Raw genomic sequence first — 25813 nt, forward strand, 5'->3', positions numbered from 1 at the left:
TCGTCACAGTTAAAGATTTTTTTTCAAACTAAAATGTGATCCAAATAAACATAAAGTCCAATAAATGTGCAAGATTCAGACTTTTTCACATTCCCCTTAAAGAAAATGCTGGTGTACTGTGCCAGTTGTATTCCTGGTCTTCACGTGTTCTATGCAAATTCTTTTTATTCTTAACACATTGATGGACAGCATGATACTTTTTAGAACTTTTAAAACCTTAAGCTTAAGATGTAGATCAGTTCCATTTACTAAACGATATGTGAAGTGGAAGCTAAGGTCTTGACGATTACAAAGGTTTAAATTATTCTGGTTCAAATTCAGGATTTTTTGGACTTATTTTTCGCTGATTTATTAACTCTAACCAGGGACGTATATACGTCCCTGCTCTAACAGAAGAAAATAAATCCTGATAAGCATGGTTATGTTTGGTACAATATCTATAATATCTATAAAAAGAATGCAAGTTTTCGCCCGATTTACCGCACAAAAATTCAGGTCGAGCACTTCTATTTAGTACATGTAGTATAGATATTTTGAGACACATATCTACTGTAAATGAACTGTTTGTGTATGTGCCCAGTATATCCTAAACCACCTTCCGTAAGCAGTGCTGCATTAACAGTATGACAGTTTTATAGAATTAGTCTTGCATACTGTTGTTATAAATTTACAGGATCACCACCAAAAAATAAATCTTATTCTTTTCAGACACGTAGCATCGCCCCACCCACCCCCACCCCCCCCCCCCCCCCCCGCGTTTCTTTCCCCCGATATTATTTACATATTTTACACATTTGCGTGGATTTTTACAAGGTAAAGAATCAAAGAATCGAGTAAATGAATTCTTAAACAATGAGACAAAGACCCTGTAGAGAAAACAAAATACATGTATTTTATCTTTTAGTCTTGCAGTCTCTTTTATCTTTATTTTCAGAATTCTAGAACTCATTTTGGTAGACCAAATAAGGTGAAAGTCTACAAAAGAAAAAGTTACAATCTCTGTAAAAATAGTTATGGATTGAATTTTGCTTGTGATGCCTTCCTTGGATAATTTATTTAATACCAGAACGTTTACAAAAGATAACACAAGAAATATATAATGAAAAATGTAAAAACCTTTGAAGTCGAGTTACCTTTCTTCGCCGATCAAACTTTACTTGTAAATCAGTAAAAACTCGAATACGAGAAATAGCAATGTGATTTGCACTTGTTTGCAATTCTCGGTCATTTATGTGATACTGATAATCATTTGAACAATGAATTTCAATATTGTTAAGCAAATGACGCATGTTCTCTCTCAGGAACAAACATTGTAAATTGCAAACTGTTTTATTGCTTTATGATAAATATATAAAGGCTTTCCTTTTTGTATTATCATTATAACAGTAACATGTATTCTAAAGCTTTCAAATTTATAAAAATTTCTAAATCTGATACTATAGTACCTATAGCACACTAGTATTACGCATCTATCATCTATTCTAAGATACAAACGTTTAAAATAGACAAATCTTTTGTAGTGTAATTTCGGTTTTGGAGAATCATATTTTGAAGCAAAATTTTCAACAATCTATATCTATATTCGATTTCTGTAGGACCTTCGAGAATCTTTCGTTCGCTGTTTGATGCTGCCATAAATTCGTCTCTGCAAAAGATAACGAAAACTTGTAAACGAAATCTGTAAACAAAGGAGTTGTAATTTCTTCACGATGATTTCCCTTCTGTCACATTTGAAGCGAAACAACCCGGATATCTGACAAAAGTCAATACAAGAAAATTTACCAATCCCGTATATTTTAGAGTAAAATTTACTAATCCTGTAAATTTAAAGACGTGTGTCCTCGCTAGTAGGTCGTCGTTAATCGAGGAGGTCCGCCATCTTAGTAAAAATGAAAATCGTTATTATTGTTGTGTTGCTAACTTGTGTAGTGATCTCTATAAAGAGTAAGTATTATTAAAGATGTTCATAAATCTAAAACTTTTCAAATTTTATTTTTTTTTAAATGAACTTTTATTTCAATTTAAATTATCAAGCAAAATATATTTATCTAAAATAACAGTATTAAGCTTTTGGGGAAACTAAAGCTTAATATTTTAATATTAAAGTGTTAGTGTAATATTGATTTAAAGTGTTTAATTGCTTCAGGTTCCCCTATACAAACCACTCAGAATAATGATTCGTCAAGCCATGAAGGTAAGCGTTGTATTTTAGAACAAAATTACGCGATTTCCTAAAATAAACAATGGCAAATTACATAACCTTTCAAAAGGAACAAACTATTCATGTATACTAGCTAGTAAACAGCCCTATCTTTTAAAAGATTTTGAAGCATTACTCATAAAACGTGAGTGAAACCAACAAAATATAGAAAAAAAATATGGTCAATTTATGAAACCTGTACATGTATGTGAATAATTTTCATTTTTATCATCTTTTTTTTATTAACTTATTATTTATTTATTTATTTTGGTATTTTTAAACATTGTGTTTTGGGAGGAGTGAGTTTGTACTTTTATTTTGTTTTGCTGTTGCTTTGTCCATTTAAAAAAAACACCCAAAAACCCGTTAATTAGCGGTTGATGTCCCGACTATACTTCTGATTGTATCATACAGTTGTTGACAGGTGTCAGTTTGCGAGCCGGTCCGACAGATCAACTGTTGCTCGAGACACAGTCAACAACTGTTTTGTTATACCCCTCCCTAATCAAGAACACGTTTTCTCGGAATGTGACGTCACTAGTCAACAGTCTTTTTTAACAGTCGATTCTAACACATGTAACAGTTTCAGTCCAACAGTCAAAATGCTGGACTTTTTTTCGTATAGAAATATAATGGGGTATAACAATACTCTCTCTTGAATATTAAACTACTCTCTGTTCAATAATTGCAGTGCCGTCCATGCTGAAGACCTGTACCAGCACCCACCACTGTCACTGTGTACAGGGCGTGCCCATGTGTCACGACGGACACTGCCACTGTCTGTTCGCCGTACAACTCGGACATGACGTGAGTCAATTAGTTTTTACCAGCTTGAGAGCCAAAGTTTTTTATATGCACAGCAACTAATATGCGCATTTTGTTAACTTCAATTTTTCCGTAACTGATTTCTTAAAAAGAAAATTCACTTTTTACCTGCCTCCAAAATTAGTGTGAAACACACTTATGAAATCTTGGAAACAACGTTAATGTCCTCTTACCTTCAGCCCAATTTTCAAAATTATCATTATCATAAAGATTCTTCAGTCGTAATGCAATCGTTCTTGATATGAATTTGAATAAAAAGAAACTATTCTAATGTATAAAGAAGCTCAGCAAAAGTTATCCATATTAGTTGTATTAACGGAGAATAAGTAAAATGTTGCAAAATTTGCTAAAATTTCGCTACTTTCAGTTTGAATCCTCGCATATTAATCTTGTTTAGTCTATGCACTATATATATAGATAAATCAATGTAATAATTAATGTCATTAGCTGTAAGATTAAATACGGTTTTTTTTTTATCTTTGATAGAAACAAATAGTTCCTGGCTTGAAAGAGTTATCGAATATTGTCAATTATAACAAACCACACATGACAATTTTTTTTAAAACTGAATACAAATTCATTCTATCTCATTTGGGGTTTGTGAATGTGTATAACGTTAGCGTTGGTGAAGGCTTGAGGCAAGTGAAGTAACAACATATTGGTAAAACGTGTAAAAACTTCTATAATTAGGGCATGTAAAAATATTCTTACAGATTGAGCTAGATCTCTGGTGAAACAGTTTACTATATTTTATTTCTATTCTCAACTGATTTATAGTACTTTATATAGAAATACCAGTTTATTTAATTACGTTCTTAAGGGGGGAGGGGCGTGGAAGGGCCTGAAGGCCTGAAGAGGGACTGAAAGATAAATAAATTTTACTTGTTCGGATAAATAAGATGAATAGGAATTATGATTTGTTCGGACGAATAAGTTATTATCACAGAGAGAGAGAGAGAGAGAGAGAGAGAGAGAGAGAGAGAGAGAGTCATAGTCTCACATCTGCGCGAATCCAGAAAGGGGGGGGGGGGGTCTGAGAGATCATTTTACTTGCAAGTGGGGGGGGGGGGCGCACGGCGAAGCTCAATCAAGGCAACGCTGGCTTTTTCTTTAGTTACTACTAAAAGGTATTAAAAAAGAAGAAATGTGTGTTATGCTTGAACCAATACTATATATATTCCCACCCTTTACCGACATGCGAAATTGTGATACTAGTATATTTTGAGAATTGCGCTTCTGGCAGCAAAATATGCCAGATACTAATATCAGTGACTTTTTGTGTATATAGCAATTTATCATTCGAAGGAAAAACGACATTCCAGGAAAAGAGTGTCTTGGTCACAATCCCCCCCCCTCCCCCTTTATTCATCTGCATCATTCCCAGATCAGATTGTCTAAATTACTCGTCAAAAATGCTGTTTTCATGAAAATAACTTTTTCGTCCGGACAAATAACAAACTCTAATTCGTCCGAATTAATCTTAATTCTTTCGAGCAAATATAATTTATTCGTCCGAACAGCTCACTCGTCCAAACAAATCTTAATTATTACGAATGTCTTAATTCGTCGGAACAAATAACTAATTGGTTTGAACATATACAATGGGTTCGAACACAAGTTCTTGCAACTTACTAGGTTCTCACCCTAAAACAAGTTATTTGCAATTGTCATAAAACATGGTATATACGTACATATATATTGAGAAAAAAATGGAAAAGAACAAAATAGTATACTTATATAAATCTGCGAGAATTGATTATAAAGTTCTGCACAGCTGTGAAAATTCTAACATTAGTTTTACAATCTAGGTTGTCATTACCCCATAGTAAAGAATGCGAATCTATGATACCTAAATTTTGTATTTGGAATAGTTCATTAAATAAGGTATTCCTTGCATTAGAAAATAGTTTGCAAACAAATAAGAAATGATATACATTTTCCTTCTTTCCACATGTGCAATTTGGAGAATCAACAGTATTTCTTCTGTGTAAATCATAATTTAGTAAACAATTGTGTCTTAATTTTGTATGAATGATGTTAGCACTCTTTTACCATGAAGAAAATATTTAGGAACTTTTGAATCACTGCTATTATTAGAGATGCTTTTTTGAAATTGGCGGATGGACGTTGATTTTTTTTATATCCGAATTTAGTGAATTCCATTTGCCTATAGCATCTGGAAATAACTAATTCGTCCCAAAAATAAGGTTTATTTATTTTTCATCCGGAACTTCCACACCGCCGTGCGTTCTAAACCTTTTCTTATTTATTTATTTATTGGTTTTATTTATTTGTTTTTTTTTTATTTAAAGGGAAATTCAGACAATCAGCAGTCGACAGAAATCCCTCAAGAAACCATCACCAAAGAACCATATAACCAGACCATTGTAAAGGAACCAGATAACGGGTCGGAAGCAGGGATCATCTAAAAGGATAGGGAGTATTGAAGAAAACCTGTACAATGAACTCTTAAGAGATTTCCCCCTTCTCTATTTGTGAAATGAACTTGGTTACAATAAAGAACTTAAAAATATTGTTTGTTTTGAATCCTTTTTTGAATAACACTTACTCAAATGTAAGTGAAAAGAGAAATGATCATAGTTTGTTTTTTAGATAACGTTGTACCGTGCTCTTTCTATAAACAATGCGACATTATACAAGAATGAATACACATACCTGATTTTATGTGCATTTAATTTGAACTTATGTCAACATTTCTCGATAAAGAGTAGTTTTTTTTATTCATAACTTTACATAAAATTTAAATCTATACGATTTTATTTTTCATTTGGTAATATCATCTTATCATTCAACTCTGATTGTATTCTTAATTATTTTTAAAATTAAGAATGCGTATACTCCAATAATGGAAAACTAGCACTTGATTTTAAAAGATCTAAAGATTACTCACTATTGACGCTGAACAAATAGATTTCCACGAATTGCCATAGGTGTTACAAATATATGTCCCAAAAATTCGAATTTGTAAGTAATTTAAAAAACAAAACAGAGAATAAGCGACAAAAATCATAAATGAACATACGGTACCACTTTTGAGTACAGGCTTTTCTCGGATTTCAAATACATGTAGTCAGTTATAACAATGCACGGTTTCTCTTTGAATTAAAATTAACGTAAGACCAATGCAGTATATACATGTACTATACATAATATTATTACATTGTACATATCTAAACCGAAAACTGCTAACAGTGCAATACACCTAGGAGGCCAAAACACAATTGTTAACCTCTAGCCCGTGTCACTTTTAATCAAGGCAGATGTTTTGATATCGGCCGTTGTCTTTGGAGGACTTTTCTAGCAGATACATATGGCGGTCCTGGCTATATATACAGTCCGACCCGCCGATATGTATGAGCAGTTCGATAGATTCTTACCCTATCGAAGGCTACTTCAAACTCTGGTAAGAATAGTTTTGTTAAAGTCATTGTAATAAGTACTTAAAACGCAATTTAGAAATCACCTTTTTTTTTTACTTTTTAAAGTTTCAACATTACTACCTTAATGTTTTCGTTCTGGTAACGATAAGAGAATTGGTTTTTCCTGTGTCGGGTTGGCTCCAAATGTCAATAGATTTATATTTTTTAACATAATAAGTTTAAACATTACTTGACTGTATTCGTCTGTAGTAAGGAGGAGAGAATATGTTTGGGGTTTTTAGTGTCTTGTTTGCTCTAGAAAGTATTCAGACTTATATAGTTTACTTATATGTTAGGTATAAACATAACTTGAATGTATTTGTTGTAGTGAGGATGAGGGAATTGGTCTTTCTTTGCCTGGTCGGCTCTATCTTGGCCGCACACCACCATCACACAACTATACCCACCACCACCCTGGACCCAAACAGCGATGAGGCCAGGATGCTGAGGCTGGAAGGTGGAATTGAGAACCTGGCGAGACAGCTAATGATGCAACAACTGTTCGTAGAGGAACGAATCAGAAGCGATGGAGATTCTGGTATTGAATCATTAAAGAATAAATATATATATCATTTTTCGACCACTCGTCTTGCATTTTCACTTTTTGAAGTCAGAATAAAACAATTCACTGCAAATATTTCAATACATTTTCTATTTCATTTATTGGTTAACTTTATTTTATCTGCCCATAGGTATCAAACAGGTTCGATTGAATCATAAAGGCACCAGGACCTTTTTCTCGGACACACACAGCATGGGGTCCATCAACTCTATTCACGACCACTCTAACTACATCAACACAATTGGTATGGGAGAAGTGATTCCCGTCCTCAACGGCATCGAATTCAGAACCCGCCACAATGACTACAAGCTCCGCATGCCGCACCCGAACTCCACCACTTATCATGCCACTGTGGACATCCCTTTCCCCGAGGTTCCTCCATCAGTGAAAAGCCAACCTACCTTGGAAAAGCAGATTGAGGAGATGAAAAACTACTTCAAGGCGTGGAAATTTCAGAACCCATCTTTCCGCGATTATCGGCCATATTTCAAACCCGTTCTTTGCTATATGGAGGGGGCTTGGACCACAAACACGAAAACTCTAGACGAGCCATTCTCTAGTGACCGTCACTTCATTGATGCTGCAAGTTGGTTTGATTTACAGGAAAAAATTAGGTTTACCTCGTACACAGGAGGAAAACACAATCTGGAAAACTTTTCCTTCCTTCCGACCACAATTATCAATATGAGAAACGGAACCCCCGAGTATGCCCAGTGGAACTATAGAATTCTGTGCCATCCCATTAAAGGAGACCTACCTCTGAAAGCATTTGAGCCTGTTGACGATTTAGCCTCAAGACTGGCGCACAAATATAACCTTACCAAATTTTCCATGACACGATCTGCAAGATTCCATCTCGCAAGCGAATACCGGCACGCACATTTCTTGCCAGAAAAGGGATATGGTGTGTTCCAAGACAGAGTGTACACACACAGTATTATGGATACCATCATGAATCAAATTCCCGGAAAAGACAACTACCCGGCTAAGATATTCGATAAATCCTTAGGCTTAGAGATGCTTGACCCCTTTAGTTCCTCAGTAAACCCCCTAAACACCGGATACTACCACAGAAGGTACAAGTATGACGATAAAGGAGCGATGGGAACCAAAACAAACAACAGAGGGTTCGCCGACAAAAACCTGTGGGTGGCACAAACCACAAGCAACCACATTGCGCCTATCCACATGAACGACTGTCACAAGGTCAACAGGACTTACACTGAGTGTAAAGAAATCGAAGCTAGATACACGTATGCTATCCCACTTGAGATCATCTACATGACACCACTGAACTCCTGGAATCCCTACAATCTCCCATATTGGGACAGGAAACACGGTAGGTACACGCCAACTAAAGACCACAGAAACGGAGCCTTCAATGCAACTAATGCATACAATGGAACCAACTACGCCAACTATTACTGGACACCTACTGCCTTCTTTAGCGGAAAAGAACTGAATCACGATGCCGCAGATACCGTCAAAAACTCGGTCGGTGTCTTGGACAGTCACGGAAACGTCAGGAGAGTCAGCGCTTCCGGAATCAGAATTTTCCTTCCAAACATTCCTGGAGTCGGCGTCCTTCGTCAGAGATGGTCCGTTACACCAGTACATCGTGATGGTTCTAGTGTACAGAAAGAACTGGACGCCATGAAAGAGATGATCAACCATATTGGCGCGTTCTCCAACTTGTTCCAAGAGCCCCCTGCGGTGAGCGGATCAGCTGTACAACAAGCTCCAGACGCACACTTCAGAACAAGTCTAGCTACCAAGGATCCCCCAGGAAGACATTACCACGAGCTTTTCATCGAGGACTCTGACTACAAACTGGCACTAAGTGGACAGACCGTCACCGCAGAAACCACCATGGAGAGCTCGCACACACACATGGTCGAGGTGGCTTACGATTCTCACACGCATCAGTGGGTAATCAAGAAGTGTGACGATATGGCCCACTGCTGGGACGGCCACTCTGAAATCCTGACCAAAATCCAGTGATAAACTGTTAACTATGATCATTTTCACAATAAAATATATCTAATTTAATATTTGTGTTAGCTGATATTAATGCTTGCTACATATGTACTACAAGCGACAAAATTTTCTTACATAGTATAACATGAATGACGCTTTCTTGAAGTTGATGGTGTGCTTATACGTAATGGGGTGTATCCGTTTAACTTAAGTACACAAAACTAGCAGAAACTTTCGGATAGTTGCAAAAATACGTTAGACAAATAATAACCAATTCCCAGTTATAAACCGTAATAACCAACAAATTGTTTGCGATAAAATGTTGTGAATTTAACTGTGAAAATAAAGTGTATACATTTATTTAGAAAAATCGTCTATTCTTTTAACTTTAACTTTTAACTAAAATTACATTATACTGAGATGTTTCAGCTAGTCACAATGAATTTAAATTCTTAGCTTTATGTTCACTGTTGTTGATACTAGAATGAAAGTTTAGAAGAAAAAAAACCAGCTTCTACGGTGTTTTTGAAAGAAAATACAGAATGTAGATATATGTTTAATAATACAATAAACTTTTAATTTACTCACCTGTCAAACATTTTTTAAATAATTAGCTTTCACAATTTAGCAGTAGAAATGAGGTTAGGAAGAGGTGGGGGTACGAAATTTTGCGACATCATTGATCGAGTGTGAATGAATTAAAAAAAAAATTCATTACACAGATTAAGGAGAAGGAAAATCCCTTAAGCCAATAACTAGCCAATTACTAGTATAAAAAGAATATTTATATAAAATTACATAAAAACGCGATGGCTTCTTGTTTGTGAAATAAAAAAAGGGTAACAAGGCAACTACTATCATGATGATTTTTCATATTTTTACTTTTACCGGTGTTTTTGTCTGTGATAACATTACAAGCCAAATTTGTAACATGAAGTCCAGAGGATCATTACGACATGTACATATGAGTATTGTTGGGTGCGATCGGGATTTGAATAGCTAAATGAAAGGAAAATAATGTAAAATTTCAATAAAATGAATGTATAATTTATTAAGGACGTTTGATGAAATTATACTAATATAAGTAATTGGGAATCAATCTTTGAATATAACATTTTGTACGAGGTGATCAAATGATACGGTTGAACATGATCAAATCTATCCTGCAGCCCTTCGGGCTAACACATGTATATGATTCCTTATTCCTTAGATATTTCTATTTATGCCTTCAATTAAATACATGCGGTCATATGCGGCTATAATTGAGGTGTTTGGTTACAACAAATTAAATTATACAAAAATAATCTCAAGCAAATAGATAAGAAACAAAGAAACAAATATTTGATTATTCCACGAGACAGAAAGAGTTTCAAAAGTCGACGGATCATTTCTGTACTTTTTTGTTTTGATCCTAGTTTTTCTACTCCCCAGTTCGAAAACAAAAGATGTAAGCGCAGTTAATTTACACTTACATGTATATACTAGTAGATACATGTACAGCATATGTTCTGTCCATGGTCTATTAAGGAAACTTTCTGTCAAATCCGCAGGTTCCACGCGTTGTTATCGATCTAAATATGATATGAAATTATTAATAACAAAATTATTTATTAATATGTTAATCCAGTTTCACAAAATTCATTCGTTAGAATACAAGGACATTTAAAATTTAAATGAAAGCTAAGACGAGGTACATATACAGTGTTTTTCATGCTATTTGCCTTTGGAAGGGACAAAGCGAATATAATCCAATGCGTGAGAAACTATCAAAAAGCTATTCTATTCTTCACTGAAATCGAAATATCACATTTGTGTTGCTGTAGGGATCGACATCTTTGTGGCGGAAATAACAAATTTCACAAACACATGTAATAGGATTGGTATCAATACAAAATTTCAATGGATTGAGTTACATTTTTTCAAAAAGTTGATACATGCTTTTGTACAAAAATTTGGCCGATGTGCACGTAATTTCAAATGATTCAGCTATTTCAGGGTACATTCAAAATTAAAAATAATTTACAATTTATTTTTTTTCAAAATGATGGGGCAGGTTATTGTAATTACATGTAATATCAATGCAGCAATATCAAAATGCAATACTCACATTTTGATTCAGCAGATCTGCCAAGATGTATAAATCATTATTTTAAAATCAAAACAGAAGTACCCGTATTTCTGCAAATTAAATTAATCATTCTACATTGTACATGTACAAATCTGAGTCTTCACATAAAACTTAGCCGATTAAAAATAAACTAGACTTAATATTTGATTGGATTAAGAAAGCGTCTTTTAGTTTAAAATAATCTTTTGTTTCATATATATACACACACACTGTTCATGTATATTAATTTTGAGAAAAATATTCAAATTGATAGTAACTATAATTGCAAAAACATGAGTATATGATTGAAAATGAACATTCTGTCTGCGACTGGAGCATTCATATTGACGTTGTGGTATGAATAAACGTTATAGATGCTGAGCAATGTTTTGACGATATGTACATGAATGAATTGTAATAAATAATTTTGAAAATATATACATTATCCATATTCAAAAGTAGTAAAATTTTTAATAGCACGATTTTTTAATGTTTGTGTGGTTTCCATTTAATTTGGGGAGAGAGAGAGAGAGAGAGAAAGAGAGAGAGAGAGAGAGAGAGAGTTAGAGAGAGAGAGAGAGAGAGAGAGAGAGAGAGAGAGAGAGAGAGAGAGAGAGAGAGAGAGAGAGAGAGAGAGAGAGAGAGAGGCGTCATACTCATTGACAACACCCTAATACATTGGCATACAGGTGTAAATTAAAATATTTTATATTATAACTAAATCAAACCCATCCTTCCTTTGATATCTGAGAATGACACAAAAAAGTAAAAAGGCTTGCATCTCTACGTTCTTATTAAAATGTCGTCGTATAAATTAATTTGAGTGTCTTTCGTTCTTCAATTAAGGATGTCATAATACTTGGAATTACATCTTTGTATTCATCTCATTTATCTAAAAGCTACCATAAGTACTTTTACATGTACTATTATGCACTCCTTTTTTTTATTCGTTAGTGTACCTGTACTTATAATGTGTATTGCACTTTTCCAGCACTTTAGGTGCCGGAGCCCATGACGATTTCTTTGTTTTATCTTGGCAGGTGCCCGGTATCTGCTGCATATGGTCGATGTTTAGGGGGTCTCAGATAGGGGACCTCGGTATAAAGACTGATGGAAGATAGGAGTCCTGCAGCAGTACGGTGGATTCCTTCTATCGTAGGCTACGTAAGGTAGGATACCAAGCTCTTCATGTTTCCATTATTTGAGTTTAAGCTTATTCTCTTATAATGAAGTTTAATTAGTATTAGATAGAGAGTTCTTCGTCACATTCATATCTAATTTAATTCGTTTTCAAATTAATCAAGACTTAAGTTAAAGTAATCAACATCATATTTAAAATTGTGGTTCTAAGCTTCATCATAATTTTTTACACGATCTTCAAATCAACACTTTGTCTTACTGTAAAGGCTTCACTTGCAGTCTCGAAAATGAAGTACGCACTTCTGTGGATAAGTTCCCTTGCTCTGGCGTACTGTGCTACGCATGCGCCAAGTACAACGATGGATCCCACGGAGATGCGAATGAAATATCTAGAAAACAGTGTCGAAACCTTGGCCCGCCAGACGATGCTGCAACAACTCTTTGTAGATGAAAGAACTCGTTCCGACGGAGATTCGGGTAAGAGAGCATACGAAATTTAAATGTATTCAAATTGATTTGGTAACGGACAAAGCCTGTGTAAACCCTCTTTAACAAGTACAGTTTTACATTATACCCATCCCAATAGAAGCCCATGATTACATCTTCCTTTGGGTTTTGCAGGTATCAAACAGGTACGACTAACTCACAAAGGAACACGGTCGTTCCTTTCTGATACAGCTGGACAAGATGCTGTTAACGGCATACACGATCACAGTAACTATAAGTCCCTCGTTGGAATGGGTGAGGTGGAGGCTGTCATGAACGGGGTAGAGTTCCGCACTAGACATAATGATTTCGAGTTGAGAATGCCAAGCAAAGCAAATCAGAACTACCACGCAACAGAGAAAATTCCTTTCCCAGCAGTCCCTCCGTCAGTTTTGAGTAAACATACAGTTGCAGAGCAGATTACAGAAATGCAGAACTACTTCAAGGCCTGGAAATACCAGGACCATCGTCTAAAGGACTACAGGCCGTACTTCAAAGCTGTACTGTGCTACATGGAGGCAGCGTGGACGAAGGATACCAAAACAGCCAAGGACGAGTTCCCTAATGACCGACATACCATGGTATCCGAAGACTGGTCCGACATTGAACAAAAGAATCGATTTTATGCCTATGCTGGTGGTAGAGATCTGTCTGAGAATTTGGTGTTCCTTCCGAGAACTATAATGAATGTTAAGAATGGAACTGTGGAGTACTCTCAGTGGAACTACAGAATCCTTTGCCATCCTCTTAATAAAGATGTCCCTTTGAAAGTCTTTGAACCAATAGATGATTTGGCTACCAGACTTTCCAAGAAATACGACATAAGACAGATTGCCAAAACCAAAGCCGCCAGGTTTAACCTAGCAACCTACGAGCGCCATGGGCACTACGATCCTGATCTCGGGTACGGATGGATTAACGACGTGGCATACAGCTCGTCTCTTCTTGATGATTACATGATGCAAATCCCAGGTAAAAACAACTACCCTGGCAACCTGATCGAGGATACGTTTGGGATGAAAATGTTCCACCCGACCATCAGAGGCAAGGTGCTGAACACCGGGTATTACCATCGACGATATAAATACGACAGGGCAGGAGCTATGGGTACCACTACAGCCAATAGAGGATACACTGATGCACATATGTGGGCGGCTCAGACCAACAGTGACCATATCTCAAACATAGAGATCACCGATTGTCAGAAAGTAAATAACAAGAGGGTTTGTAAACAGTACCATCCCAAGTACTCTTATGCCATTCCGCTAGAGATTATTTACATGACGCCACTATTGTCCTGGAATCCATATAACCTTAATTTCCACGGAGATGCAAGAGGTGATGCCTATGTGACGGCAGGGGGTCGTCATGGCGGATTTAATGCGTCCACCGCTTTTACCGGAATCAGCGAAAAGAACTTCTACATGACTCCAAAGGAATTCTTCGGAGAGATTGGGCATCCTGTTTACAAGGAAGCTGAAGAGAGCGCTGTCGGTGTTTTGGATCATCACCATAATGTTCAAAAGGTCTTGCCATCCGGAACACGCGTATTTCTACCAAGTATTCCTGGTGTGGGTCGCTTGCGCACAAGATATCCAATTGCACCGTTGTTCAGAGAGGGATCCAGTGTTTATAAAGAACTGGATGCATTGAAAGAACTCGTCAACTTTATCGACTCCCATTCGAATCTCTTGCAGGATCCTCCATCACTAGTTGGCAAGGTCCCCCAACTTCAACCCGATGCACACTTCCGAACGACGCTAGCCACCAAAGATCCACCTGGCAGACATTATCACGAACTCTTCATCGAACACGCTGACTACGAGCGCGCGTTGCGCCACGAGAAAATCACAGTGGAGACGACACAGGAGAGTTCCCACACTCACATGGTGGAGATTACATACGACTCCCACAGCCACCATTGGGTCATCACTCAGTGTGACGGGGAACAGCACTGCTGGGACGGACACTCCAACATGTTGACCAAAATTGACTAGATTTTATCAGAATAAAATATCAAATAAATGTGGTGTTACAACAATGCTTCTTTAAAGGGCGGGTGGTGAAAAAATATTATTTGAAATTAAATAAATCTTGTTATTTATTTAGTTAGAATAATTGCAATCAGTCAAAATTAGTATAAGGACACGCATTATAATGAAGAATATTTTCTTTAAATGAACATGCTTGACGATTGGACGATTGCTTTATTACTTTGAGCCAGACCTTACAGGTATAAATGAGCTGCACGTACCAGAAACTTGTAAGTGTTGTACAATGTTCCTAGAAATGTCAACGAATGATAAACAACATGCATATGTACACACGTAAATCGCGGCCAAAAACAATGAAACTAGTTTAGACAGCAACTTAAGTTTTACGAAAAGGGCTTATACCATGGGGTTAAAAAATTAACACATGGTATAAACAACATCATTTATTATTAACACCGCTGTTACGCTAATTAATTTCTAGGTGCGCTGAGTTCTATAAGAATAATAAGCCCAGGCTCTTTGAAGCATTGTTTTCTTTGCCATTGAAACAAACCCACACAAATAGATTTAGCTAATTGCAGATGAAGTTTACTGTCAGAAAATTAGCATGTATAGTCGGTATATATCAACAGTTCTGTTTTAACTTTAAGCTCGGATAAACCGGTACAAATGTATTTCTTTTTTAAAAATTTAAAACATTTATTTACGCAATGCAGTTCAAGACGCAACGAACTTAGCACGAGGACATAAACTTCCCAAGATCACATCATAAATATCTAATAGCAGAGATCTATATCGCACTATACCTACATTGTATAGACCCCCATTGATCATGCGTAATAGGGATTTTGTGATTCATTTAAGGATGTCTCACGCTCTCTTAAAGAGGTTGATGAATGAAAATGCATAAAAGCAGGTTTGAAATATCGGTTGACAAAATCTCCAAAGCATATACTCATCTGGGTATCAAACTACAATCTTTATTTCATTTGATTTAAAATATGTAAGAGGAAACAGTCGGTTTGAATTGACAATAGCTAGTGCTTTAGGTTGCTGATTCGTGAAATCTGCACATCTCTCTGTTTTCAGCAAAACAAAATGTAAGAATCACATTTGCCTAGTCATTCTCCATTCAAAAGTTTGCCGCATTTTTTTTTTCTTTCTTTTTTGCTTAGTGTGCAGTTTTATGGGATATATTGTTCAAGGTTAATCAATAAATCGCGTTTACAAACAGCTATGGGCCAGAGCGGAGTGGTGATGTGGGGAGAGGAAAATAAATAAAAAGATAAGAAGTAAGAAAAATGACTTCTTCTAACGGAACAACAAGTTTACCTGCTTCAAGACTGATTTCTACAATTGTTCAAAGTTTGAACGAGCATGGCTCTTTTTATCAATCGATTCAATGTTCAAATTAAGAAAAATATAGGTTTGAATACCTTTTAAGTTTAAAAGTTGCTGGAGTGAAGAGTAAGTAGGACTTATACGTATCTATGCGCCGTGCGTTGAAAAGGAAAACTTCTCAATTGAAGAGGATTTAATTAACGTTGCTTTGGGTAAAAGTTTGGCTTTCGATGATGGCCTGGCCTCTGGCTGATTGATTTACAAGGACTGGGGAATATGATGTATTTGTAAACATCAAACTTCACATTCTGACAGGAAAAATTGCATGCATATAATTCTAATCAAAATAAATTCATTCTCAAATTTTATTAACAGCAAAAAAAAGATAGAACAATGAAAGAGTGTTAAATCTTTATTCAATCTTATCGACAATCCTATCGAATTTTTGTAGTAATATCATATGAAATCTAACATTACTTCTTTGTACTCCGTTTTACGTTTTAATGATTGATTATTAACGCATATTTTTTATTATTTGAAAAAAGGGATTATGTTTCTTAACAAAGAATGAACTATTTCAAGAGATGGTTTGTAATTCACGAGCAGTCACGAATATGATTTTGTGGGGGAAGTCCCTTTTACTATACAACAATAACTAAACTGTGGTAAAAATAAAGGATTCTGAAATTAAACCAAAGCACGATTGCAAACAATGATCAGCTTTATAATCTGTAAATTGATATCAGCTTTATCATTCTGATTCTATCTTAAGGCCGATTAAGTAATCGAAATGAATATATACGATACTTTTATGAACCTTTCATTGTTTTCATATTCAGCGTAAGAATTTAATTTCAGTTTATTAAGTGCACCTTTTTATATTAATTCATGAATTACTTTTTTAAGTTTCACACACACATTTTCAATGTATTAACAAGAACCAATTATACGCTCTTTGAGCTTAACAATCATCCTTTCGTAGCACCGCGGATCTAGACATTATAACACTAATTTTCGTTAAAACAGTGAGATCCGCCTATGATTTTTTTTATTGGCAAGTTGCAGTATTTACGAAATACACATTTACACGTCGATTAAGTACAAGTATATATATAAACAAGAGCTGGGGATCTCCTCGTCGCATTGATTAACGTTGAACAGGTGAGGCACGGCGAGTTGAATCGCTCGCTTGACCTGGATTGACACAACACGCAGGTGAATCGCAACGGAAGCCATTTTTAGCCGAGGAACAAGCAAGCGTGCGGAGTGATAGTATGCATTCGCGGTGAAGCGTTTATTGGGAGATGGTGTAGCTTTTTTTCCTATACGTTTTTACTTGGATTTGACAGTCAGTGTAATCGGACAGGCATGTTTCCACAAGGAGTCAATATAGCGCTAGGACTTAGCTATATGCTATGTACACTACTACAGATTGTAGGGTTTGGGACCCCCGCTTGGGTAGTTAGTGATTACAATGGGGAGATTTTCGATTCATGTGGACTGTTATTCTGTGTGTCATGTCGAAATGGCAGTGGATGCGAGACAAAAACATACCTGCAAACTTACCAAGAATACAATACCGCGGACGGAGGTATGTGGAGTTATAAATAGATCTATGATATGATATGTTGAGGGGGGGGGGGGATAAGTTATTGTTGTTGTATGTGTCTGAACTTTTATTAACAACAGAATTTATTACTTGTAAAAATAAAAAAATAAATATATATGGTATACATGTAGATACATTAATCTTGTCAGTTACTTACAAATAAACCATGTAAAACAAATTTATATTCAAAATTGTATCCTAGTTGATATTTGCGATATGCATCGCTATATTTGCCCCCTTTCACAACGCATCTTAAAAACTTTTAATTGTAAGGAAGGTTATTTTTAAAAAAAAAAGAAATCTAGATTTTTTAAATTTTCAATTAATTTCGTTCGTACGTGTTTGATACAAAAAAGTGGGATATCATTTAAAAAAGGAATTTTTTTTTTTGAAAGCGGAAATTTATATATTTATCTTTTTCAACGAATTGTACAATGTCTTTTTTTTCCTCGTCCTGTAGAATTAGTGTTCGCTGACCAGGTCCGGGAAACTTTGATTGCCTCGTTATCTGTGGCCACTGCTATCATCGCCTCCATTCTACTGCTGGTCAACCTCTGTGTCAAACACCAGCGGCCAGTTCTCTCCCTTGTGGCCGTCCTTCTCACCTTTATTTCAGGTGAATATGATTTAACAATTTTTTTGTTTGTGTGAATGAAATTCATTTTCACTTTTTTTTTCTTAAAGTCTCTCTTTTAATTATACTAATTTATACAAGTTGTATATTGATTTGATTGCGTTTAAAAAGTTAAAGTCAAACTTACCAAATGTTTAGAGCTAGAAAAAAAATTAATGTAGTGTTATATAGTTCAATTATTAACTATGACGTTTGATATTTGATAAGGATTTAATACTAGGATTTTTCATAAATTCTCCTGCAAATTGAATGAAACTGATAAAAGACCACGGTCTGTGGTTTCGACGAAACGTAATCGGCAGTCAAATATTAATAAATATCAATCAAAACCTTCTCTTAGTTTAATCTATTACCATATCACCTAGAGATCTAAGGGACTGAAATGAAATATTAATGACTTTGGCAGGGATAACAGACATTTTTGGCAATTGCTTTGATTAGAGATAGAAGAAATCTCGCAAGCTGTGTGTGACATGTTTGTAAAGGGGTTCTGATTAATCCACGTGTAATTTGATGTATTTTAATTAAATTGGTCTGTGAAGACGAACTGTTTTCGTCGACTTTCACGTGGATTGTGGTCTGAAAAACGTCTAATTAAGAAAATCTTATATTTCATACAAAGACCGTATTATGGCGGTTTAAATCGTCAGAATCAAAAATGTTAATTTCAAACCTCATCTTACATTATATACATGTATACCTGATGTACATGCGTGTAAACTAGTTCATCATCAAAGCAGTATATATAAATCACACACGACGGCCAATTTGGATTAAGTTCACTCTAGTAAACAGTTACTCTGTACACGACACGAGATTAGTCATATGCGATTTATCAACATATTTTTCTGTATGTAAATTTTAATGAAAGCGTATAAAATGCTCTCCGTTCCAAAGCGCATTTTATTTTTTATTTTCTTTACAGTTTTAATTTCACCAAAAATGAAAAATAACCTGTAAGTTAAGGCGAACTTGTTTTCCCCGTTTTCAACAGGAAGAGTACACAAAATTCCACTCGTAAATAATCTATGATGACGTGAGTAGGGATTTAGCTGAACAAGCCTTAACTTAAAGCGATCTCTCATTTCTTCCGAAATTTGATATATGGACACAGGAAGCAATAAAAGACGGATTGTACCCACGTTTTTACCTTTTCTTGGTCGGGGGCTAGATATGAATCATATAGTTATATGGATGGATGGCATAATTTTTAAACGACGTTTCATTATTATTTATCTTAAAATCGATTCTTTTTAACAGCTTATCATAATTATTTCTTAAAACCGATTAAAGGTTCATACAACGTAAGAAAAACTCCCAGCCAATTGATGAAACGAAGGAAGTACTGTGATAAAGCCTTGTATGATATCTTTACACCACGCTCCCCTCCCAATCACCGTCAGTTCACCGCCGCTAGATTTTATCAAAACTTCAACGACTTAGTCACGTATTCTTAATGAATGTCTACGTGCAAAATATCAGTGAAATATGTTTTCAAAAAAGCGAAAAATTATCGTATGAAGAACCTCGCATAACCTTTTCGCCTCTAGATAGCTAAGTCGCATACCGCGCTGCCGTCTGAGTTGTGACGATGGTATTTCATTGTGTTCTGTTTGATTTCAGCATCCCTGATCTGGACGATCATTTCCTCGACCCTGATCCCCATTCTGAAGGAAGATACTAAGACTTACCGGTTCCCCTACGCCTTGTTCCTCTCCGCCCTTGGATCGTTCGGTGCCGTGTTTCTTGCCATCATTTACTTAGTTAGAGTGATCAAAGTCATGAGCGCCCTCTCGCCTTCCTACCAACCACTGAAATGAACACTTCAGACCCGTCCTTTTCGCTAAAATAAGAATGCAGCGAAAATTATCTGCCGAACTTCATGGAATCAGATAGCCTATATAAAGGGTTGATGGGGATTGAAAGGCAAAGAAACACAACGCACGGATTTTTTTTCTTTTCATTGCTATATAAATCCATTTGTTAACGCTTTTATAAATGTTTTATCCCCGTTATAGCGTTTAATGTTATAACTATGTTCTAAAAATCATATTAACTTGTACATATATTGTTTTTGTTTTATTATATTTGTTCAAAAACATGTATATAAAAATTACTGCAATCATATTTATATAAAACTGCCTGTGTGTGTATCAGCTGACATTAGCTTTCATCGTTTTATATTGTTGTTTGGCGAGTTTAAAGGCGATTAGCATAATGTATGTATGCTTTGAAATAGATCTTGTATATATCAACAGCTTTTTGTGACCGTGCCTAGCAAGATATTGCATAGGTGTTGTTTGTTCTGTGTAGATGTTAAATAACATATACAGGGTGATCTGATGTACAAAACGGCAAACGTAAAGAGGTAAATATTCTGCCACCCCCCCCCCTCTTTTTTATATGTAATATACCTGTGATATATTATCCCGTTTTCTTAAATTACGAATGTCATTTGTTCTTCTGTTTCTTCAAAAGACTTGTTGATAATTTTTCCGACGTTTATTACTGCGAAATAAATCTATTTTGTCATCGCTGTGTCTATATTTGTCCTTGGTCTTGTATATTTTATCGCCAAACAGGAGAGAGACAGAAAAAGCGCCAAAAGCGGTCTTGTAAAGTGGCGGCGTAACTGTTTGCCGATTAGAGTATTCTTAGCATTGTTCTGTCCATGGTTAACAACTCCAATGCCTGTCCATCAGGAGTGTACCTATACATTGGTCCAAGGACAGCCGGAAAAGCCCATCACCGTCACAACGGCTTGGAAAAAAGCTAGCGTGTCCGATGTGGAAATACCAGTATATATAATATTTTTGTTAAAAGAAAAAAATTAAATCAACTACATTTTCAATTGTTATTTATTCAACCAGTTGATTGCTTGCAAATTTTACATAACATAGAGAAATAATTTAAGCAATAAATTTTGATTGATCGTCTCTGCAACACTCTATTCGAAAAGGTAATCATTTTCTGTTTAATTGTTATTGAGCACACATATTTACTTGAACTTTACAAAGCCCGATCCGTAGCATATAATTACTACGTTAAAGTAAGATTCTTTTGGGAAAAGAAGAATTTTCATTGGAAGTTGTAAATCTTTTTAAAAAATTAATTTGAATTTATATGATGAAATATAACCATGTTCCCCTCTGTGTTGTACAGAACTGTAAGAATTACATTCACACTGTACTGGGTGTACTAGACTTGTCATCCATTGCCCTGTACAGTCAGAGGTCCCCGGTTTACACGACTCCTTGACGTTCACTTCCTTGGTAACCGTGGACTGACCCCCTCACTTACTCATGACAGAAAGGCACGCCGACAGGGGGACGGTCCCAAAATAGACTGCACTTTCAGCAAGAATAGAACATAAATTATTGCATCACCAAAAGCTTTTGTCACTTTTAACGTTAAATTATTATGTCATATTTTGACACTTGTTTTAATAAGAAATATGATTACAGACATGAAGGAGTTCCCTGTCTCTATCGGTACTCCATCCAAGCTTGAATTGATACAGTATTTCTGATCGATGTCATGATACTCTGTTGACATCAATTTTTGGGCATAAATGTACACAGTACATGTAAATAGGATCCTCATTTAATGCCCACCAAACATGTTACAGTGTTGGTTATTTCTTTTATTTTTACGTTGTTTTACAAAAAATTGTATTTAGGAATTTCAGATATTATTCAACAAAAAGATATATTCAAAGAGGATGAATTGAAAACCAGATAGCAACTCAATTACATGTACCTATCAATGAAATATCTTTATGACCTCGGCCTTCGGCAGCGATTAAAAAGTTATGGTTTAATGCGTAGCTATATCATAAAGCAACCTTTGCAATAATTTTTTCACCATTTTTCACAAAGATAAAAAAGCACTGACGTTGTTAGTTCTTTTGATTAATATTTGATGAAACAATCCTTCGTTGAGCTTCCTGTGCCGTGCTTTCACGAGATGAAAGATGACTGATCTTTAGTTCCGATAGGCCTACTCGTCAGAACCGATGAATTGCTTCCTCTCTGCTCTGTCACCTGTTCTTTCATGTCTATCATTCATGCACTATATGAATGGATGTATTTATTATAAAGCTTTTGTACAAAATTTCACCGGCTGTCTAGGCGATGTCTCCTTTCTGATCAATGAAGTCTACAGTTGTATTTTGTATTACATCAGCAAAAATTAAAAAAAAAAAAGATATAGAAAAATAAAAGGTATTTGGATTTTTTAAAAATGATAATGACTATCTCTGAAATTGTAAGGTAGATTTGATGGGTAATTTGATGATGATGGGTAATTTGATGATGATGATGATGATGATGATGATGATGATGATGATGATGATGATGATGATTTGATGATGATGGGTAATTTGATGACCATCCAGCCTCCTTAACATTCATCTGTTTTTTAATACTCATTTTAAATATTTTCATTGTATATCTACATTTGGCTAGTGGTACTAAAATATTTTCGAGTGTTAAATACATCATCACAATCGTCTTAATCAATTCAGTAAAGAAAATGACAGCTTTAGGGAACATTAAACAATTTACAAATAAATGAGAAAACTGCTGATACATGGATACCATTCTCAGGAGCATACGGTGCAAGTAAGTTAACCTCACAACGGAACGATAACCTAGTGCCTCAACAACCAACACCCGCCGCTTCTAGAATTTTGGAATAAAGAACATTGTTTCACGAAGTTTTGAGAAATTTTTCTGAAGAATCTTAACTGAGTCAAAAGGCGAGATATATCTCCTCAGTACAAGAACAGGTTAACAAAATGTTTTCATTAAATTTTTGGCAGACTTGAAGATGGATGCTCCTGAACCTCCTCCGCATAGAACTATTTCTAAAATGAAAGAAAGAAGAAGAAACCAATTAGGAGGGGAACCTAAGAAAACCATGAAAATTTTCTGTTATTATATGTGTAGCAATAGTTAAAGAGTAAGATCGACAGAAGTTGAAAACAATATACATGCATAATCATAAACAATTTTTACTATATTCTGTCCCAAGTTATTGCTTCCATCACTTTTTTGATGATTTTTAATAAAAATACACATGCCTGTGAAAGAAATGCAGTTGAAATCGATAAAAGGGAATATATCCAAAATAATTTCAACGAACAATTATCATTTTTCACTCATAAAAGCTCACAGGAACAAAAACAAATTTGTTACGGAGATTTATAATGGGAAATGTTTACATCTTTTCTCCATTCGGAAATACTCGGGATACCTCGCGTGATTTTATAGCTGATGCAATGCAAAGTTCCCGTTGACTTTCTATTTTTGGCTGTGTATTGAAACCTAAAGTGGTAGAGGGGGCGTTTCAAAACAGATAATCTAGACATTTTCATATTAGTGGATGAACGTAGTTTGAGCACAAAGGTACTTATGATTATCGGAATATCAAGCAAAAAGTGATGGAAGCAAAAACTCGGGACAGAGTATAGCTAAACTCAATCTGAAAATTTTTTATCTAATATATCAAGCATGCTGATCTTTTCTTTAATTATCAAACCCTGAACAAATTCAGTACAATGTGCTACAACAAAACACTATCTGGGTTTAAAATTTACAGTTAGTCCATGTCTAAATTAAAAACGGACAAACTATTTTATTTCAGGGAAGAGACCTGTGAAACCGTTGTCCGAGAATGGGACTGCAACGAGATGTTACCATCAAAGTTTGTTTCATTAAACCAATATCTATGAAATTATTGATTGATTGCTTCATCTATACTGCTATATTTTGATCCTTTCATTTTTCATTCATTTATTTCAATCTCAACACCATTGCACAATGGAACACAGAGATTATAATGATACAATATGTGGTATTTCTTACTAGTTAACAATGCATGCGTAAGCGAGAGTGAGTGAGAGAGAGAGAGAGAGAGAAAACATATACAACTCTGACTCGTGACGTTAATACCCTATCCCGTTTCTTGTGAAGAGCTGATTCGACGCCTTTTGTTAGACACGCTCCGATGTCTGTTTGGTGTTGGTCTGTCACGCCTGGGTGGGTCACTGTACTCTTCCTCAGTTTCCGGGTAGTATTGTATTGTTTATTACCAAGAACCATACGATTCATAGGTTTAACATATATACATAAGTGAACAAACATATGAAAACAATTTTTAAAAACAAAAACAAAAAAGAAAGACCATCACAATCTTGTATTAGACTGCGTGTGCACATAGCAGTCTGCAAAATTTACATGACAGAAGTAAACAGGATAATGAAGAGTATATTATCAAAACAAAAACTAATTATAATTTTATCGTAATTTTGAGCATTTATATAAGTATTTTCCCAAATTGCACAACTCTTTGATATTCTTTGTTGAAAGTAATTGAATAAGTTTAAAAACAGAAGGCTTTTCATAATAATATTTTTTTACATACAACTTTCTTATTTCCTTATAAAATGGACAGATTAAAATAAAATGAAACTCATCTTCAATCTGTGATAGTGAACATAGTTTACAAACTCTCTCATTTCTATGGATATTATAAAATCTGCCACGCTCAATCTCGAGTTGATGGGAGGATAAACGGTATTTACTTATAAATTGAACATATACAGTTGGTATTGGTTTTGTTAAATATTCTTGTACTTCAAAATTATAACATAAGTGCTTATACATTGTACATTTGGGAGAATTTTCAAAGTAGCCATGTCCTTCTTGTATAAACATGTCGGTCAACCTCTGCTTCACTTCATGTAGGAATACATGTTCATTAAATTGTTCTTTACAGTTCCATATATATCCAAAACCTAAATTGTTAATCAATTGTTTTATGTATGAGAGCCACCAATTAGAGGCTAACTGTGTTTCACATTCATTTACCATATCTTGGTATATATTGCTTAAAATACAATTATCACTATTCTTTAACTTTATCCAATATTTCAACATTCTATAATTTCTATCCAACTGCAGTGGTTTACGACCTAATTCAAAATACACCATCATTGATGTAACACTTTTCTTAACACACAATAACTTCTTACAAAAATCTAAATGTATACTTTCTAATTCACTTGCTGGGTGCTGTCCCCATAATTCACAACCATAATGTACTATGCTACCAATATATGTATCAAACAGTGACAATTTTGTATTAACATTCAATTGTAATGGCTTCATTTTGGACAATAAACAATACATCGCTTTTCTACTTTGTGATGCTAAAACGCTTTGCGTTTTATGAAAACTGCCATTAAAATTCAAAGTTATACCAAGATAATTGAAGTTTTCAACAATATCAATACATTCATTGTTATAATTCCAACAATGATTATTTTTTAACCTTCCACCTTTTCTAAATACAACAATTTTTGTTTTATCTACATTAACTTTTAACTTCCACTTGGATGTATATTGCTGTAAACAATCCAGCATATTTTGTAAACCTTGCTCTGTCTCTGAAAAAAGTACAGTGTCGTCTGCATACATAATTAAGAATAAAGCAA

At 35.0% G+C, this 25813-nt stretch overlaps 4 protein-coding genes across 4 annotated transcripts; all 4 read left to right on the forward strand.

Annotated features, from left to right (window-relative positions):
• Nucleotides 1–1802: 1802 nt before the first annotated feature.
• LOC117680777 (uncharacterized) lies at nt 1803–5559 on the forward strand. Its single transcript, XM_034443404.2, has 4 exons — nt 1803–1944; nt 2147–2194; nt 2892–3007; nt 5338–5559. The coding sequence occupies exons 1-4, from the start codon at nt 1890–1892 to the stop codon at nt 5452–5454; spliced, it is 336 nt and encodes a 111-aa protein (XP_034299295.2). The 5' UTR covers nt 1803–1889; the 3' UTR covers nt 5455–5559.
• A 782-nt stretch (nt 5560–6341) lies between these two features.
• Nucleotides 6342–9076, forward strand: LOC105338110 (uncharacterized). Its single transcript, XM_011443101.4, has 3 exons — nt 6342–6449; nt 6794–7003; nt 7158–9076. The coding sequence occupies exons 2-3, from the start codon at nt 6799–6801 to the stop codon at nt 9026–9028; spliced, it is 2076 nt and encodes a 691-aa protein (XP_011441403.2). The 5' UTR covers nt 6342–6449; nt 6794–6798; the 3' UTR covers nt 9029–9076.
• A 3052-nt stretch (nt 9077–12128) lies between these two features.
• On the forward strand, nt 12129–14778 carry LOC105338111 (uncharacterized). Its single transcript, XM_011443102.4, has 3 exons — nt 12129–12280; nt 12531–12728; nt 12873–14778. The coding sequence occupies exons 2-3, from the start codon at nt 12539–12541 to the stop codon at nt 14732–14734; spliced, it is 2052 nt and encodes a 683-aa protein (XP_011441404.2). The 5' UTR covers nt 12129–12280; nt 12531–12538; the 3' UTR covers nt 14735–14778.
• Nucleotides 14779–17212: 2434 nt separating this feature from the next.
• On the forward strand, nt 17213–20403 carry LOC105338113 (hypothetical protein). Its single transcript, XM_011443103.4, has 3 exons — nt 17213–17663; nt 18142–18297; nt 19939–20403. Exons 1-3 carry the CDS (start codon nt 17441–17443, stop codon nt 20133–20135), a joined length of 576 nt encoding a protein of 191 aa, XP_011441405.1. The 5' UTR covers nt 17213–17440; the 3' UTR covers nt 20136–20403.
• Nucleotides 20404–25813: the final 5410 nt, after the last annotated feature.

Source organism: Magallana gigas, chromosome 3, assembly GCF_963853765.1.
Source record: "Magallana gigas chromosome 3, xbMagGiga1.1, whole genome shotgun sequence".
Taxonomy (NCBI): domain Eukaryota; kingdom Metazoa; phylum Mollusca; class Bivalvia; order Ostreida; family Ostreidae; genus Magallana; species Magallana gigas.